The sequence below is a fragment of the Lagenorhynchus albirostris genome, chromosome 5, assembly GCF_949774975.1.
Source record: "Lagenorhynchus albirostris chromosome 5, mLagAlb1.1, whole genome shotgun sequence".
Classification (NCBI taxonomy): domain Eukaryota; kingdom Metazoa; phylum Chordata; class Mammalia; order Artiodactyla; family Delphinidae; genus Lagenorhynchus; species Lagenorhynchus albirostris.
The window spans coordinates 70960202-70980347 of NC_083099.1; the positions used below are offsets into that span (position 1 = coordinate 70960202).

Genomic DNA, 20146 nt, shown 5'->3' on the forward strand with positions numbered 1-20146 from the left:
GTGTAAGCCAACATGGGAAGCCATCTTTAAAAGGGAACTGTTTTGAGAAATCTAAACACTTGGATGAGTAGAAGAAGTGATTATGATAAATGACTAAATGAATAAAAATGAGTTGGATTACTTTTCTTTCTGCTTGATGAAAGGCAGTGATACAAAAAATGAAAAAAAAGGACATAAAAAATTATGGGAATGATGAGGGTAGTGAGTTGGCATTGCATTTCTTTGATAGATTTATCAATGACCATAAAAGTGTTTATTTAAAAGATACATGTTAAAAGATAACCGCAGGTTTTTATAAATATATTTTGTACTATTGAATTTGGAAACAAATGTTGAAAGTTTAGTTATGTTACTTGCCACTTTGATGTTCTCTTACTTTTCATGAAGAAATATCAACTAGTTTCATCCTTTGATTTATATAGTAAGTCAGCCAGTTTCATTATGTTGGTATAACTTAATGTATTAAAACTAAGAATCAAACAAAATAAAAATCCCCCTAATTGTTTGCCAATATTTCCCTTAATTTAAAGTGCTTTACTGTAATACAGCTTTTCTATTTGTATTTCTTTCTTTTCTGGTAAACTTTTTTATTTATATAAATCTTTGGATTATATAAACTAAGTTATTAAGCCTCCAGGTGAGTCTACTAATTAAAATTTGAATGTAACGTTAACCAATATTTCGTTTTAAGAAACTTTATAATTGTACTATACAAAATAAAATATTTTTGGCAGTTATTTTATAAAGCTGTGAAGCTATTTGAAACTCCTAATGAGTGTTAGTTTTCCTAATTCTTTTTATTATTATAACTTGGTAAAAATTGTTCTCCCAGGTAAACTATTCTTGTACAAATTAAAGAGTGACCTCATTCATTGGAACTTTGCCTTTTTAGGGTTTCTAATTGAGAAAATATAAGGTTCCTGACATTGTCAATTGCTAGTTGTTTTTTCTCCTACATTTCTTGAGGTTGATTATCTAATAGACAGCAATTAAAAACACTGTACAGAAAATGACATGTATTTTCGTTTCATGTCACAAGTGAATACATTGCATCAGATGAACATTTCATGATTATTAAATGGAATGAATTTTAAACATAGAAATGATGATTTTTTTGTGCATAGGTCCAAACTAGGTTTTGTTTCATTTTTATTTTCATAGTAACTATATTATCTCCATATCTTAATTATGTTATTTTGTTGAGCTTGTGCTTTAGTAATTGATATATCCTTGGTTATATTCTCAGAGGCCATTTTTATTTAGTGTCAAAACAGCTTATAAAAAGTGAAAATTCAGTCAAACTACTTATTTGATGTTGTATAAAGCTAAAACAGTACCTCAAACATTATTTTTTAATTTGCAAAAAAAAAAACCCTTAGATTTTAATCAAATAAGATTCTGTGCGTAGACATGTAAAATTATGAATTAATGTAAAACCTTGATTAACTTGATGCTCAAAACTATGTTTTGAGGGATCTTTATTTATTTACTTTTTGGCCACGCCATGTGGCATATGGGATCTTAGTTCCTGGACCAGGGGTCAAACCCACGCCCCCTGCAGTGGGAGCTTGGAGTCTTAACCACTGGACCTCCAGGGAGGTCCCTTGAGGGGTCTTTAATTGAAGACATCAGATGTCAAGGAAAACTTAAGAATAATAATTTAATAAGTGATTAAGCTATTATGTATTCTCTATTTAGTCTTATGAAACTTATGGTTGAGAATTAGAAGATTCAGACCTTTGAAATCAACACTGTTCAAAACTCAGTTTTGTTTTTTCCCCCATATGTATCAAGTCAGGAGCGTACACTAGTTCGTATTGGCAATTCAAAAATAAGGGTTGAAGTATTTGTTTTCTCAGTTTTTCTGTTACTAGGACATTTAGTTAACTATAGTGCCACCTTCCTTGAGCATTCCAGTTAGTCTCGGTTTTACTGTATGTTGATATTATATATCTGGCTCGTTTTATTCAGCAGTCACTTATTGCATTTTCCTTTTCACTTATTAAACTATGCTGTTTTATATTTCTGAGACATAATTTTACTGAGGAGAAAAATGGAAATGTAGTACAGAACCTAGTTATATAGTGGCTCTAAAGGTACATAACTGAGTTTCCATTTTTGTTATAAGCTATCCATTCTTCTCTGACTTACATCTGTTCCTTTATTGTGCCCTTTGGTTTAACATTGTTCTCCTCCCCAATTTTCCTCTTCTCCTCGTTGTAAACTCATGGCAGGGTCTGCTTGGTGAGCTCATTCTCTTACAACAGCAAATTCAAGAGCATGAAGAGGAAGCGCGCAGAGCCGCAGGCCAATATAGCACGAGCCATGCCCAACAGAAGCGCAAGGTGATGGATGGTTTAAGGGGGCTACTGATATGTTCACACTAATCAGCCGTTTCTACCAGGATCGTGTCACCTTAATCCATTCATGGACTCCAATTATGAGAAATTATTTTTGACAAAGTAAAAATATGAAAGGTAATAGAGATATGCAACTTTCCTAGAGTAGGTAAATCTAAAATATTAAACATAGGAATTTATTTTCTGAAAATTAGATTATCTGTGAGGGTTCACGGATTTGTACTTAGATAAGAATTATGAATTGCAGCTTACTTGGTCCAGTTATTGAGTCACCTTAAATTTGTAGCCAACTTGTCTATTCTCCAAGTTTTCATTTGTAAAATGAAAAGGGTTACTGTGAATGACCATGTTAAATTAAAGAATGAAATGTATTTGTTTTAGTTAAAATGAATCAGCAGGATTCTGTTTTGACTTAACTTTGGGGCAAAGTTATTCTTAGATACTTTGATAAATTTGTATAAAGGTTTTCCACATTTATTAATAAAGTCAGCACAGATTTTCACCTTGTCTACTGCAGGATTGAACGTTGGAAATTTGATATAATTCTGGTCAATAAAGAACAGATTCTGATAAAACTCAGCATAACAGTATACAAATGTTTGGTTATAGGAGCAACCAAGGAATCCTTAAAGATATACTTTTGGCTGTTAGATGATCCTATAGTATAGATCCCAAGGTTAATGTTCTAAAGAGACTAGAGTCAAATGAACTGTATGTAATGATTTTAAAATTATACTCTAAGATCTTGAAATCAGCTATTTGTGTTACATATATTAGATAAGAAAAATTTTGGAGTTAGGTGCAAATCTTACTCAGGAAAAAAGATTCAGTCATATAATTAGCTTCCTGTAGGTTCTGATATTGAAATCAACCAATATTGGAGATAATTAGTACAATAATTCTGCTGGCTAACCCTGTCGCATTTGGTGGTGGTTAATACTTGAGAATACTCATCATAGTTTTCATTTATTTTTTCAGTATCACTACCTGGCTTTTCTCAATTCCATGGCTGTGGAATCAACTCCTGTATGTTGTTTAGCTTTCAGTGAATGAATAACATAGGTAGAAATAGAAAACAAGTTATTTTCCTACTTGTGTTAAACCAAGGGAGGACTTATTTTGGCTGCGTTGGGTCTTCATTGCTGTGTGCGGGTTTTCTCTAGTTGTGGTGAGCGGAGACTACTCTTCACTGCGGTGTGCAGGCTTCTCATTGCGGTGGCTTCTCTTGTTGCAGAGCACAGGCTCTATGTGCGCGGGCTCAGTAGTCGCAGCACCCGGGCCCTAGAGTGCATGGGCCAGTAGTTGCAGTGCATGGGCTCAGTAGTTGCGGTGCGTGGGCCCTAGGGTGTGCAGGCTTCAGTAGTTGTGGTGAGTGGGCTCAGTAGTTGTGGCTCACGGGCTCTAGAGAGCAGGCTCAGTAGTTGTGGCACACGGGCCTAATTGCTCCGCAGCATGTGGAATCCTCCCAGACCAGGGATTGAACCTCTGTCCCCTGCATTGGCAGGCAGATTCTTAACCACTGTGCTACCAGGGAAGTCCCAAGGGAGGGCTTACTTTAAATGGTGCTTTAGCATTCTCTGTTCCTCATGCTGTTGAGAGTACCATTTAAATATTGTAACAAGTTGGATGCTTAGGCTAAGCCCTCTGTTCCTTAGCTTTGTTACAGAAAGAAGGGGAGGGAGCTACTGTGTTTTGGTACGTTAGTTAGGAATATGAATATAGCTCTAGTTACTAGTAGTTCTTGTGTTTTTCATAATGGTAAAATAATTTGCAATGAGTCCTATAGATCTGCTATTTTAGGATTCTAAGATACAGTTTAAGATTATTGATGTGCTGTTGAATCTGATGATTTAAGCAGTATCAGTAGTGAATATTGTTTATTTTCTACACTGCCAAGGGTTAATGTTCATTTGGGGCCAACTTTACTAGCCTTTTTTCAGGCTTACGGTTATCCTTTCTATTCCTAGTATTTATTGGATTATCCATGTAACCCTTTTATTCCTCACTTTACACATTTGTAAAAGAGCTACTGGCAGGACTGTACCTCCATCTGTTTTGTTTATTAAGGCATACTTAGTAGAGCACAAAACAGGGCTTGTTCCTGCCCACTTTGCAGTTACCTTGTGTGAAAGTAAATGAGACTAAAAACAATTTATGCTCCTCTATAATAATATCATTCCTTTTACTGTCCTTAAAGATGGTTTCCTTACTGTATCTTCCCCTTTATTCCCCCTATAGTTAGTACACAGATGACTTTTCAGCCCTACATTGTCATAATGACCAAAATCCTAATGTGATTAGATTTTTATCATTCTAAGCATTTGAGGTTTGCTTGAGGTACAAAGCCACAGCTACTTTTTGTTGCTTTTTGACCATTATTTCTTATTACACCTTGAAAATATAAGTAGGCCTTCATTATTTATGTCTTATTAGTAGCAGCTAATAGATTTACCCTGTATCATCTGAGCAAAGGAGCTCATGCAGAGACAGCAGATTAAGACTGCCATTGATAGGTTTGCCTCCTGTGAATATGTACACATACATAAAAATTTTTACGAGTCTTATGCATTTCTGTATTTCAGAATGTCCAGAATTGCTTAGTAGGAAGAGATACTTAAAATTTAAAAATCAGGCTTGGTTTTGTGAGGAGCTAGTAAAGGTTTTTCTCTTTCAGCTTTAGCTTGTTTCTGCAGAGGGTTCCGCTTTTTCTCCATCAATTTTACAGCCCTGGAATTGTAGAAAAGCTCTGGTTTCAAGACTATTGATACCCATTTCTGTCAGGGTGAGTTTTAAATTAATTTCATAATGAAAACTAAATATATTAAACAGTAGGACAAGAAATTACTGTAAGTAGCTGAATTTTACCAGTAAAGTGCATCAAAATAAAATATACCCAGGTTGCTAGTTAAGACCTCAAATAAATGATAGACTAACAATAGCATGTACTAGTCTCTTAAGAAAATATGTAAAAGTATCTTATCATTAATCTTTAATATTTATTTTGTGAACCTAAATGTTTTGATTTTATTTCCTAGAAAATATTAGGTCTAATTCTTGATTCCACCATCACGTGTCTTTTATATAATAACATTAATCTTTTAATTTAACATTAAACTAAGCAGATAGGAAGTGTATTGGTAAAACTGCATGAGTTGTTCCTAACAGTCTTGCCAGAAGTGCACATGATAAATTTAAATATTCCTAAGAATCCAAATTTATGAAAATCTTAACAGTCATTGTACTAAATACTAATATTAGCATAAAGATTGTATTTGTAATGTTCTAATAACCTTATATCATTTTAACTCTTTATATATCCTTTTTATTTTACCAAATTATCAAGGTAACCTTTTATAGTCCTTGGCTTATAGTAAACATTCTAACTTTGTGTAATTGTATTAGTTTCTTAATTATTGCCCCAGATATAGAGAAATGTCGGATTTTCTACTGTAATTTATATTACATGAAATCATTAAATATTCACATCTAAAACTAAAACAGTTTATACTAATATTGTTTATACATTTCATACTAATTTAACTGCATTGGATGAATAGTTAACGGAACAGAGTAAATCAGAGAAACTTTCAAAATGATTTGGGAATATAATCTGCATAACAAAATTTTTATGACCATACTATTACAGTATGATGGCATGCCATATGGTCAAAATATGGAATTATTTATTTCTTCACTGGCCTTTAAGATTTTGTTCTTTGGGTTGTGGGCTCCTCCCCAACGTGCTTGTTTCCTCACATTTTAGGAGACGATTAATAATTCTTGTCCATTTTACAAACACATAGTCAAATGAAAAACACTTATATCCACAAGTCTCTGGCAAAGTTTGTTTTATATTATCGTTTTTCTAATTACCAAACCAAATTTAGAATTTTTAGACATAGGCTTTTTAGGAAAAAATGATACATACCTATCATTTCTAACAAGTATTGTCATTTTTATTTAAAAGAATTTTGAGGGGGCTTCCTTGGTGGCGCAGTGGTTAAGAGTCCGCCTGCCGATGCAGGGGACATGGGTTCGTGCCCCTGTCCAGGAAGATCCCACATGCCGCGGAGCGGCTGGGCCTGTGAGCCATGGCCGCTGGGCCTGCGCGTCCGGAGCCTGGGCTCCGCAGTGGGAGAGGCCACAGCAGTGAGAGGCCCGCGTACTGCAAAAAAAAAAAAAAGAATTTTGAGGGAAATTTTGATAAATTATTTGGAAATAGGAATTAAACTCTCAAAATAACTTTATTGCATGGATGAGAGTTATTAACGTCTATCTCAATAAGCAAATCATTTAGAATGTTTTCATATATATTTGCTACCATGATGTCTTGACTGCTTAAACAGCCAATGAATAAAGATGAATAAAGATTTACATGAATTTTAACTTGATTTTTGTCTCCTGTGGAATAAAATCATCTCTAAACATTTTGAGTATCAGAAATTAGATAATTATTTTGAAAGACTGAGAATGGCAACTTTGGCATCTCACCAGGGAGTCAAAGTACAGTTACATGTATTTGTCATAAATGACATCATTTTAATTACAGTTGATTATTGTGTTTTATATTTGGAATTGTGACTACTTGAAAGCCTGTTATAGAATAAAGTTTTTTGTTGTTTTGAATATTTTATCTTAGAAATATTAGCATTAGTAACAATTCGGAGTAGTTTCCCCAATACCTGTGGATTTTATCCTACTTTTGTTTTATGTTGAAATCAATTTTAGTTGCTTTACTCAACTTCATTGCTCCTGATGCATTCGCTTTATTATGGGTTAGCAGATTTTGCATTGGAACTGAATTTAAAAATAAGCATCTGGCTCCACTTAAAGCTCTGAAAATGCAAGTTGTTCTTTGCATTTATTAAACGCTTTCCTACTTACAGAATAGAAATGGATAGTGTTTGCTTAAAGATACACTATGACCAATGAACTTTTCAGTAGCTGTAAATGATAACATATGTCTGACTTCCCAAAACATTTCTGTAAGGATATTATTGCCTTATTTGTCCAAGCATCCAAGTCCCTGTGCTTGAGTACAAAATAACCTATCAAGAATATAGTAACCATATGTGTTGCTTTCTTGTTTTTCTAACAAGCCAGCCATATATGACTAGAATGGCAATAGGAAGATGGTTGCTTTTTAAGGTTTTCACTTAATATAAAATTTGGATGAGCTATTTTTATTAATGAATAAGATATTTTTACTTAAGCATTTGATTTAAAATTTGCTTTGACTAAATATCCATATAAAGCCAGTAGTTTTCACTCTTAAAAATGCTTTTTTAAAAACATTAACTTACTGTATATTCTATATAAACCTAATTCTACTCCAATAAAATTATTTATTTTAAACATTTAGGTGTCAGACAAAGAGAAAATAGACCAACTTCAAGAAGAGCTTCTGCATACCCAGGTAATTCTGATGAGTAAAAAGAACCAGAAAGTTTTTCTTAAACTCTAAGTTTGGTGGTATGGAAATTTATCTTTTTTTAACAAAGCAAAATTTAGAGTGGCTTAATGATAGAACCTTATTATTATAAGTAGATGCTCCCCAAAATGCAAAAACTAATTGAGAAATAAGGAATAATGAAGGAACTTGATAAGTTTAATTAACTAATTTATGTGTAAAAACCTATATTTTAGTGAATCTTATGCTTCTAATTTTAAAGAAAAACTACGGCAAAAACTGGGGAAAGTGACCTGTCCTTATATAAATCTATGTTTGCAATTTTACATTGATAGGCTAATTAAGTAACAGTTAAAGAAACTGGAGTTGAGTCTACCACAGTTCTTCTCTGAAGCCCAAAGCCAATCAGATAATAACCTTTCCAAAGGTATTTCTAATACTACTATGAAAAGTTATTCTCTTATAATTGATGATAACAATTATCATTAAAGACTTTTTCTGTGCAATGTAATTGAGTAGGTAACATTGTAGTGAAAAATTGCCCCATCACCCACTCTATCTTTAGTTATTCTATGTAGATACAATGACATGCAATAATTAAGAATAAGTTAAAAAGACTTATTGGGTCTCTCTTTTTAGGGGAAAAAAATACAAGGACAATCTAGATGAAATTAGGAACTAGTATATTTTGAGTCCCAGGTTTTCTTAATATCTATGCATTATTCTTACACTTGACTATATGTTAGAATAGCGTTTGCTCTGAGCAGCACTGTATATATTTGTTATGGCTTCCCAGCCAGGTGATTACAATCTGCAGCCAGGGATTAAGAATCATTGGCCTCAGAATGTGGTCTCTGCAGCATTAGCATCAGTAATGTCCTTTGGGAACTTGTTTGAAATGCAGATTATTGGTCCCATCCCATCTTCACTGAGTGGGAAGCTCTGGGTGTAGAACTGAGCAATCTTTGTTCTTAAAAACCCTCAAGTGATTCTGATGAATTCTTAAGTTTGAGAATTACTGGTCTAGACGTCTTTGCAGGATGACCCAGCAGCACATCTCTGTAGGAAGACTGCAGATTGGCACCTGTACTAAAGAGTGTTTCCAGCCCCAGAAAATGTAGACCCCATAATTGATTCCATATTTACCAGGAAGTGAGCCAGTGGAAATCCTGCCACCCCTATATATACCTATTGCTATCAGCCCTTCAATTTGTACAGTTGTTGTCAGCTGCTAGGCATTGACAAACACTTGATGGAGAGTTCATGATGTAATAATAGCGTTATCTATATCAGTAGTGTCCAGTAGAAATATAATGCAAGCCATGCACTGTAAAATTTTTATATTAAAATAAGGGTGAAAAGAAATAGGTAGAATTTTGATGTTAATAATAAATTTAACCCAGCAGATCTAAAATAATATCATTTAAACATCTAATTAGTATAAGAAATATTAATGTGGTGTTTATGTATTTTTACTGAATTATAGAAATCTGGTGTGTATTTTATACTTAACTCATCTCCATTCAGGCTAGCCACATTTCAAGTGCTCAGTACCTGCATGTGGCTAGTGGCTACCATCCATATTAGACAGCACAGATCTAATTCTTAGATAATTACCAGTATTTTGTTATATATACTATTACTACAGATAGATGAACAAATTCTGTAAAAATATATTTATAATAGAATCTAGCCTGTAGTTCTACATGTCTCGTACTATTACATAATATTTTCTTTAATTTGGCTTAAGCTGGACATTCTCTGAGGATAGAGCCATGATCTCTTGTTATTTACTGTATGCTTGGAAGATTATAACAACCTAACGTTTTCTAAGAAATATTTTCCATTATAAGAGTCATGTTATTGTAAGTTGGACATAAACATCCAGTTGGTTATAGGAAAGAGTAATTCTTAATAGTTTTCTGAACATTGTTAATGTTTAGAGAAGAAATAATAGTGTACAGAGAAGACCAATTAGAAAAGGATCACATTTATTCTAGAAGAACATTGTATAGCCAAGCATCTACTTTGACAAAAAAGCCTGTCTAAATGTATTAGTTTTCTTTAAATTGTTCTTATATCAATATTTTAAAAATTAATGTGTAATTTCTGGCCACAGAAACTTACCAAAACTTGGAAGAGTTTGACCCCTCAACTCAGACCTGTATTCAAAACTCTGTGACCTTAGATAGGCTACCAAGCATCCCTGACCTCTGATTCCTAATCTGTATAACCTTTGCCTCACTTGAAGGCTTACGGGAGTTAATGCAGATCAAACAGTCAGTAAAGGGCCTGTCACATACTGAATAGTCAGGTACTGTTAGCTATTTTTATTTCATATCATTTTTATAAAATAATATGGGGGATGGGGAGAGTTTGAATTTTTGTCAAATGTCCCTTTAATGAAGACTTAAAATTTTGTTGTAATAGGAAATATTGCTTCATAGAGGATACTTAAGAACTTCCTTCTTCAACTCCTTTCATTTTTAGTATTTTTAATAATTTCTTCAACATAAACAGCAAAGACTTTTCCAAACAAAATTCCAATTGAAATAGAAAACTATAATGAAGCTCATTGTTTGAGATAATATTCATAATTTATTTGTTCAACATTTTCATAGATGACTTTTAAATGAAATAATTCATTTTAAGTAGGCAGGAGATATTGCTTCAGGATCTTGGAAGATTTTAATTTACACTTAATGTTATTTTTTAACCCATCTCTTTCTTATAAAGTTATGTGTATTATTTTGTTGCAGTTAAAGTACCAGAGAATCTTGGAACGGCTAGAAAAGGAGAACAAAGAATTGAGAAAATTAGTATTACAGAAAGATGACAAAGGCATCCATCACAGAAAGCTTAAGGTACTTTAAGTTTGTCTTAATTTGTTCGCTCTCAGAACTTTACCACTTCACATTGTGTGTTGATCAATACCGGATTTTAAGGAACTGCAAAGGGTTCTATCCTTTTATTTCTAACCTGATATGCTTAGGGGATAGGGAGGTCTCTTCCTAAGACTTTCCACAAATTATAATCTTCAAACATTTATTTTATACTATATCCATAAATTTTCATACTTTCAAGAGTCATTTCTTGTGAATCAGTTTATTTTTTCTGAAATATTTAGTTTATCTCTAGGTTTACTTAATTTATACAGCTATAAAACCAGCAGTGTAAGTTGATAGAAAGTTACATATGTCTTATTTTCATTGCCTTACTTGTATTGCCACTCAATGAAGAGGCCACTTCCTCCAGTTTTACAATAGTTAATGTTTTCTTCTGGAAGGTTCCTTAGACATTTTAAAGTATTTTTGAAAAAGCATGCTGGTATTGTTATCATCAGCACATTGGTAATTACGATTATCAGTTAATTAAATCTTATTATTCCCCACTAAACCAACCTTTATGTGCTAAATGAAATTGAAGTAATTCTTTGAACTTAAATGTCATATAAGTAAACAGAATATGTACGTAGCAAAACTGCAATAAATCATGGCACATTCATTTTGTAGCCAAGGTCAAAAGATATATAGCCCTAGTTTAACCAACATGTATTAATAGTTGTGACTCCAAATTACGACTGCATAAAACAAATAAGTAGCATGACTTTATTTATAAGTCAGCACATGGCAGGTGGGAAAAACCACATCCAAGTGTTAATATATATTGAGAATTATATATATTAACACTGAGAAATTGTATTTTCTCTCATAAAATGAAATGGTAATGAAAATTCGAAAAGTTTTTGGTTTATTTTTAGGTGGAGGGGATAACAGTTGCTTTCCTTTTATTTCTAGGTGTTGAGAGATGAAAGTCAGTGTAGACCCTCATTTTGTTCCTACTTTGGCACTGAAACTTACCTTTAATTATTAAATGCTTGATAGTAACCTTTTTCCCAGGCCTGTGTATATGTTCAATCATTCCTCAAATACTTGAAGCTTATAATTTTCCAGGCACCGTGTTTGATACTGTTTTTACTGAGATGTCTGCCCCTGGTGCTCTTACATTTTAGTCTGCCCAGTTATCAGTGTACACTAATCATTCATACTGATTTAACAATAATCTTGGTGATTCTTTCTCTACTTTACCAGTTCTTCAGTCTCTCTTTCTCTCCCACTCTGACGCATACACCAAACATTCCTTTCAGCTGGTCACCTGACCCCTTATTGGGCGTTTTTTGGTGTTAATGGTCTTCCTTTGTTGGGCACTTAATGTTAGCTCTTCAATATTAAACAATAACCTCCTCCTTTTACCATTTAATTAGAAGGTTCGGAAATCATGAATTAATATACTGTGTTAAATCATTGTCTCTTTAAAATAAATTTGATAAGAACATATGGAATTTTATTCTGTACTGTTTTACATTTACTAGGAATATTTATTTGCATAACTAGGAAAAGCAATACAATTATTATGGAAACATTTTGAATGTATCAGCTCTTTTATCGACACATCTGTGGTTTTTTAAAAATGTTTTCACTATTTTAATTTCACTATTACTAATTTCTTGAATTTTATAGAAATCTTTGATTGACATGTACTCTGAAGTTCTTGATGTTCTGTCCGATTATGATGCCAGTTATAATACACAAGATCATCTGCCAAGGGTAAGTAAAAAATTAGTACACAGTGAACTTGCCCATTAGCAAAAAAGCACTGTAGTTTTTTAAAAAGATACATACATAATACATACACATATGTATAGACATAGACAAAGACATAAAATTTTCTGTATAATATTCATGTATTCTAGGTGATGCCCTAAGCATTGAATATTGTTTGACTCTTTATTTTGGTCCATTGGTTTACTTATATTTATGCATAATAAAGTAAGGCTTTCAAATATTTGGCATTATGTATTCATGATATCCATGATATTAAAATACCTGAATGGTGGATAAGATTAGGTACATGAGTGAAATTTAACCTTATAGAACTGAAAATGTCTTTGTAAAGAGTAAACTAGCTATGGAAAAGATTTGTGGAATATTAATGTTAATGTGTTTTTAAAACTAGTGGTTTAAATTAGCATAAGTTTTTAATAAAAATTTGGCTGTAAATAATGGATCCAGTTAATGTTTTGCTGTTTATGTTTTCAATACACATCAATGTATGAACCATCATTTTTTTCTGGATGATATTTTAAAATCATTTAATTGTGGATAATTTTTAAGACTAAAACTTCTCAGCAGCATTCCAAATCTATTAAATTTAAGTTGGTATCAAAAGATATGAATATGTGGTATTTATTTTGTCATAAGGTTGTTGTGGTTGGAGATCAAAGTGCTGGAAAAACTAGTGTGTTGGAAATGATTGCTCAAGCACGAATATTCCCTAGAGGGTCTGGGGAGATGATGACACGTTCTCCGGTTAAGGTAAGAAAACAGGCCCTCTGGATTAATAGACTTACTGTGGTGGTCATTTTGTGATGTATTTAAATGTTGAAGCACTATGTTATACACTGAAACTAACATGGTATTGTTTGTCAACTCTACTTCAGTTAAAAAGGAAAATAGGCCAAATGAAGTTCCTCAGGAAAGTAGTCACTTTAATGAAGTTTGTCCATTGTGTTAAAATGAAGAATTCTGACAAAAGAAATAATTGATATGTAGCATTTGGAATTATTGCTAGTGTAGAAATCAGTAGGCAGCATCCTTCAGGCATGAACAAAGATCAGGAGTTTTTCTTGCTGTAATGTAGACACAAGGATGTGTGTGTATGTTTTAACTCAGCTGAATGGATGGAGTAGGTATAGAGTGATTGGAGAAATGGAAAATTGAAGTCACCAAGAATGAAGGCTAGAATAGTGGTAGAAAGTGAGACAATGAGGCTGATGCTGAAGTCTTGCAGAATTGAGGTCTGTTTATAATTACAACAGGCAGTCTAGTGTGATTCAGACAGTGCATCGTTTGGGGTCTGGCTGTGATTTCAACCATGTTGTGTAAAACTAGTTTCTTTTTCATTGCTTTGTGTTATTGTGTGAATATACCACACTTTATAGATCCGTTTTATTGTTGATGGGCATTTGGAATATTACAAATTTAGGGGGAAAATAATGAACTGACTATATCATGCTCTGTAATTAACTGTAAAAATATTGTGAACCTACCTTTTACATCGTAACCAGCACCCTAATTGTAGTGGCTATGGCTGATACTATATTTTAGGAAGGAGTTCACTTTCTTCCAGCAGGCAGATATCATGGACAGATTTCCTTGAAACAGACAAGGCTGTTCTCTTTTCAGTTTGTCATTACTTCACTAGTATTTACCAGGACTTCTCCTCCTTCATGGACTCTAAACTCCAGATTTTTGTCTCCCCTTGAAGAGTGAAATTGCCAAAATCTTGACTTAATATTTTAACTTCTTTAACAGCTTCTTTGTTCCTTAATGCGCAAATGCCTTAAAGGGAAATTGTGCGTAGAATGTAGGGCTCAGTTTTTGGAGATTTATTTCTGCTGTCCATTTTTCTCTGAGAGTTTGGCATCTTAGATGGTGGCTGCTTGATAGCCCTGGAATCCGATTTTGTCTCTTCAACACAGTGAGACTGCTACAAGTTTTAAACTTCTCTTTCAGGCCACCATGTGCCACAAATCAGCAAATGCCCTGAGGGAGAATAGCTGCAGGAATATACCCATCCAGATCCTTTGGGGTCCTGGACTCAGTCCAGGCTGCTCAGATGTCTCCAAACAGCTAGGTTTTATTTGTTATCCTCTGTATGCTTAGCTAATCTTAGTAGACAGAATTGTTTTTTAAAAGTGAAATGGAATCATTATAGAGAAGCTTGAAAAGTTACAACTGAAAAGTTAAGGAATGTGAAGTTTAGAAGTTTTCATGAAACCACTGACTGTTGACATATAAGTTGTTAGAGAATTTCTTGCTCAAATGTCACTCCTTGGGTGAAGGCTGCCTTAGTTCCCCTTAGTACTGCTCTCCTCTGTGGCATCCTAGGTTTTGCTACACAGACCTATTCTCTCTGTATATTTCTCCCAGTATATAATGAGGCCTAAACCAGTTACAGTCAATTCTTCGAGTTCCCCCATCTGCAGTGCCTGACACAGTTGGCTCTCAATAAATAGGTGTTGAATAAATGAATTGTCCTTTACCTAAATTTACCTTTGAAGTGAAATGCAAGATTTCCTTTTAGTTTTTCAAGTTTTGAGATTGATGGCTTTCTGCTTGGTACTCTGTATAATGTTGACTGGAAAATGAGAACCATATAAGTGCTGTGGGAATTAATAGGAATTGTAAATACAGTCTTCTCAATGTTCTGTTAATTTCAGGTGACTCTCAGTGAAGGCCCTCACCACGTGGCCTTGTTTAAAGATAGTTCTCGGGAGTTTGATCTTACCAAAGAGGAAGATGTAAGTAGAATTTGTATGAGGTTTATGTATGTAACTTTTTATAACATGTGTAAACTTACAAAAGACAACTAAATGGAATATTTAACTGAAGATTTCCTTAGGATTTTGTTGCTTTCCATTGATAGCTTGCAGCATTAAGACATGAAATAGAACTCCGAATGAGAAAAAACGTGAAAGAAGGCTGTACTGTTAGCCCTGAGGTAAGTGTTGCAATTCATTTCAACAATGTTTTATGGAAATCCAATGTTTATGATTTGAAATCATGGTGTTAGCATTGATGTTTAGATTGCAGCTGTTCCAAGATGCTTAGTCTTTTTTTTTTCTTTTAATATTCCAAAGAATATTGTTTTGTGGATAATTTTCTATGATAATTACTGTTATGGTCAGAAAAAGCATAATTTTTTTCTGAGCTGCATATCTGAATGGATGAGATACAGAATTTTCAAAATATGTGTCACCAAAAAATTCCTAACAAGCTGCTTCCCAAAATTAGTTTTTTGGTTTTTGGATTTTTTTTCCCTGCACAGACCATATCCTTAAATGTAAAGGGCCCTGGACTACAGAGGATGGTGCTTGTTGACCTACCAGGTGTGATTAATGTAAGTATCTACAAAATGTGTGTTTTATCTTCCTATTGTGAAAGACATTTATAATGACATTTAAAACCTTTTTCTTCAAGACTGTGACATCAGGCATGGCTCCTGACACGAAAGAAACTATTTTCAGTATCAGCAAAGCTTATATGCAGAATCCTAATGCTATCATACTATGTATTCAAGGTAAGTTTTATTGAAAGATTTTAATTGCACTAATATTCTTCCTTACTTAGCAATCAAAGCTTTGTTCTACATATGCATGTTACATAAACATACAAAATAAATATGTTTTGTTATCTCCTCTTACTTGTTCGTTTTATTAGTAAATAGAATTGAAGTTGGTGATATTTTGATAAATTTCACTGTGTAGGCATCATAGACATTTTTATTGGCTAGAATGTCTTTTCATAACTAAGATAAAATATTAAGAAAAATTTTCTTACTATAATGTAGACACAAGGATGTAGCCTGTTGAAGTTTTTAGAACCTACTTTGTAACCATTACAGTGTCTTATTTATTTATTTATTTATGGCTGCGTTGGGTCCTTGTTGCTGCGCATGGGCTTTCTCTTTTGGAGAGTGCGGGCTACTCTTCCTTGCGGTGCGCGGGCTTCTCATTGTGGTGGCTTCTCTTGTTGCAGAGCATGGGCTCTAGGCCTGCGGGCTTCAGTAGCTATGACGCATGGGCCCAGTAGTTGTGGCTCGCGGGCTCTAGAGCACAGGCTCAGTATTTGTGGCGCACGGGCTTACTTGCTCCTTGGCTCCTTGGCATGTGGGATCTTCCCGGACCAGGGCTTGAACCCGTGTTCCCTGCACTGGCAGGTGGATTCTTAACCACTGTGCCTCCAGGGAAGCCCTACAATGTCATTTTTCAATCTTTTTTTCAGATGGATCTGTGGATGCTGAACGCAGCATTGTTACCGACTTGGTCAGTCAAATGGATCCTCATGGAAGAAGGACAATATTTGTTTTGACCAAAGTAGACCTGGCAGAGAAAAATGTGGCTAGTCCAAGCAGGGTGAGGGCAAGTTCTTTATACAAGCTTCAGTTATGACAGGGACTGGTTGGGGGAATAAAAAATTTCCTTGTGAAATACAAGTAGTAATGGGATTTTTCTTGGTTCTCGTTAAAAACAAAGTATTGTATAGTTATAGTAAATTACTTAAGTGCAATATCCAGGTATAAGTGAAATTCCACAATTGTAATCAGTTTGCTTCAAATACTTAAAACTGCTAATGTTGCTTACTCTAATTTAATTTAAATTTTGTATGTTGACATACAGTCATTAACCTCATTTGTGGTATTTTTTGTTATAGTTTAAACTTTTTTTTTAGTTGATGTTCATTAATTAATGTAAAACTAGTGACAGTTTAAATTCCTTTTGGGCCTTATTTTATTTTGTCCTGTTTTTTTAAAATTTTTTTATTATTTATTTTTTTCAGATAAACATTGCGTTTCTTAACTGATGAAAGACTGTGAGGCAGGTTTTCATAATAGAGAAGGCATTGGATGGGGTGTCAGGGCTCAGCATTCTTATCCATGCTCTACCACCAACCAGCTGCATGTCCTTGGGCAAATCTTGTTACTTTTCTGCATCCAGTCAGTGCACCGTCCAACCTATTAGTCTAGTTGATCTCTAGGTCATTTTCATTTCTGAGATTCTGTGACTTCTATTCATGGTATTCAGTGTCCCTTCTCTCCTCCTCCCTTAACAAGGAAAGTATTTTATTTCAAGGTACGATTGTGTGCAAGGTTTATTAGGACATGCTCTCTACTTAATTATGAAGGCATAAAAAAGTGGGTAAAAGTGGGTAAAAGTGCACAATCTGTAGCCAGATTGCTTGGTTTCACACCTGCGCTACTGTTTGCTAGTTGTGTAACCTTAGGTAAGTTGTTTTACTTTTTCAGTGCTTTAGGCTTTCTCATCTGTTGGAAATGAAGATATTAATGGTACTGTCCCATAGGTAATGAAAACTTATTGAGTTAAATATCCATCGTAAAGTGGTTGAAATAGTGCTTGGCACAAAAGTGTTATGTAAATAGTGGCTATCATCTGTTGTTATTATATCTTCATCCCCCATGGAACAACTTCAGATATAAGTACCCATCCCTCTGGCTACTGCTTAGAATTTCTGTTTTTCCCACCCGAAACTCTGTAGGACTATGCCTCTGTGATGGGGTTCCCAAGACAGACCACCCCTAGACTCCCTGATTCCATAGGACTCACAGGACTCAGTACATAGTCATACTTCCACCTAAGATTTTATTACAATGATAGGATGCAAAGCAAAATTACAAAATGAGAAGGTGCAGAAGGTGATATCTGAAGGAAACCAAGCTCAAGTTTCCAAGAGTTCTTTCCTAGTAGAGTCATACAGGAAATGCTTAATCCTGCCAGCAACAAGTTACTCATTAGAGACACAGCACCTAAGGTTTTTATCGGGGGCTGTTCATGTAGCCACCCTCAAGTACCAAGATTCCAGACGCCCAAGGGAAAGCAGATGCTCAGCATAAACCACATGGATTGCACAATGAGCCACTGTTATTTAGGGAAAGTTTTATATCAGTGTAGGGAATTGTTTACCAGTTAAGTTCCCAGATGCCAGCCAAGGACAGGCAGGCCTTTCTGAGGACAGCAATCTCAGGCCTGCTGTGTTAACTCTTTTCTGTACAGCCTCAGTGACCTTAGCTTTGCCTTATTTTTAAGGGTAAGGCCTGCCCTTGGCAGTATTGGTCCTGATAGGGAGGAGGGGAGAAGTGAGGTAGAAGCAAATTTCTGCGCTTCCTTCCCATTTCCCATCATTCCTTTCATTTTTCTCCTCTTCTTTAGGAAAATGAGTTTGCATTTCCTTTGAATACAGTTGAAGCTTATATCAGTCTTTTTTTATACCAAAGATTTAGCATTAGCCTAGAAATGTAACTTGTCTTAGAGGAGGGATTCTTATCTCAGTATTAATCTTAATGAGCTTCTGGGAGTAGGAACTCTTTTATGTTATGTGTGAATGATAGATCTCTGTGCAAATGTGCATTTTTCTGGAGACAGAGTCTGTAGTTTTTATTTCATTTAGAAAAGGAGTTTTGACCCTAAAAGAGTTGAGAACCACTGGATCCAAATTTTTTTTTTATAGAGTTAAAAAAAGAAAAAAAAACTGTCCAACTTTGTTAGAATTTAGATATTGGGGAAATAATAATAGCAGCTACTATTATTGTGTGCTTCTGCATGCCTGGCACTGTGTTAAGTATCATATAACCTTTTCAACTACCAGTTTGAAAAAGTTAAGTAGCTTACTTAAGGCCACACACCTAGTAAATGCCAGAGAAGAAATTCAAACTAAGGCCTGACTCCAAAGCTCTATATGTCATTCCAAGTTCTAATTTTGGTACTTAAGTTTTAACAATACATTTTTAATATAACAAAACTAAATGTATTTCATTTTTTCCTCAAAGAGCAATTGAAATGCATTTTAGTACTTTTGTACAGACATATATAGCAGTTGAAATACATTTCAGTACTTTTGTACAGACATATATTTACCCAAACATATACATATATAGCATTATTAAATTTGCTTTCTAAATAGCATGTTATGCTTTAAAAATTATGTAAACTTACATCTGTTTATTTTTCCCACTTTTGAAAATAGATTCAGCAGATAATTGAAGGAAAACTCTTCCCAATGAAAGCTCTAGGTTATTTTGCTGTTGTAACAGGAAAAGGTATGCAAAGACAGATTATTATAGTTTTTTGTTGTTTTCAAATAATAAAAATGAATTTTCTTAGTGAGAACTTTACCATCATCTCTCCCTAGGAAACAGCTCTGAAAGCATTGAAGCTATAAGAGACTATGAAGAAGAATTTTTTCAGAATTCAAAACTCCTAAAGTAGGTATCTTGTTTAAATATTTAAAGAATTTATAGTGAGGGAGTAGCTTCAGCTGTTTTCATTTAAAAGTTTGTTTTATAGCTATCAGTTTAACATTGAATTTCCAGAATTGAATTCCCAAATAGCGATCTGTATTTAATAAGCAAGTCCTCAAGCTACTCTGACAGAATTGGGAGCAGTTTATCACACAGTACAGTACATGCTGTTGTAATAAACTGCCCCTTGGCATATGGGCATCGGAGACCACACTGACACCACTTAAGTTGTTTTACTTATAAGGTGATTTTTTAAAATCAACACTTACATGTTTAAATGCGTGTACACATTTCTCTTACAGTATTGGGGAAAGTTGGAGTGAGGGGTGGGAGTGTGAAAGGGGTGTCCTTAAATAGATATTGACAGAAATTAACAGAAAATAAGATACTGACAGAAAAGCAAAGAAGAAAAGCTAAAGGGCAACTGAATTTTAAAACATTACAACATGTAGAGAGTCTCTTGAACTGGAAGAGTGTGTTTGCCTCTATATTAGTATAG

At 34.1% G+C, this 20146-nt stretch overlaps 1 protein-coding gene across 6 annotated transcripts in view; it reads left to right on the forward strand.

The window, feature by feature from the left end:
* Window positions 1–20146, forward strand: part of OPA1 (OPA1 mitochondrial dynamin like GTPase) — a 92285-nt gene that overhangs the window by 15804 nt on the left and 56335 nt on the right. For 4 of the 6 annotated variants that reach the window (XM_060150307.1, XM_060150309.1, XM_060150308.1 and 1 more), the window contains 12 exons: window positions 2235–2345; window positions 7723–7776; window positions 10530–10634; window positions 12291–12377; window positions 13032–13145; window positions 15053–15133; window positions 15259–15333; window positions 15661–15732; window positions 15813–15912; window positions 16617–16747; window positions 19374–19446; window positions 19539–19611. In XM_060150307.1, coding sequence (XP_060006290.1) covers window positions 2235–2345; window positions 7723–7776; window positions 10530–10634; window positions 12291–12377; window positions 13032–13145; window positions 15053–15133; window positions 15259–15333; window positions 15661–15732; window positions 15813–15912; window positions 16617–16747; window positions 19374–19446; window positions 19539–19611 — 1076 coding nt within the window. The remainder of the gene's footprint in view (window positions 1–2234; window positions 2346–7722; window positions 7777–10529; window positions 10635–12290; window positions 12378–13031; window positions 13146–15052; window positions 15134–15258; window positions 15334–15660; window positions 15733–15812; window positions 15913–16616; window positions 16748–19373; window positions 19447–19538; window positions 19612–20146) is intronic. The other 2 variants (XM_060150310.1, XM_060150311.1) reach the window with 1 other exon arrangement.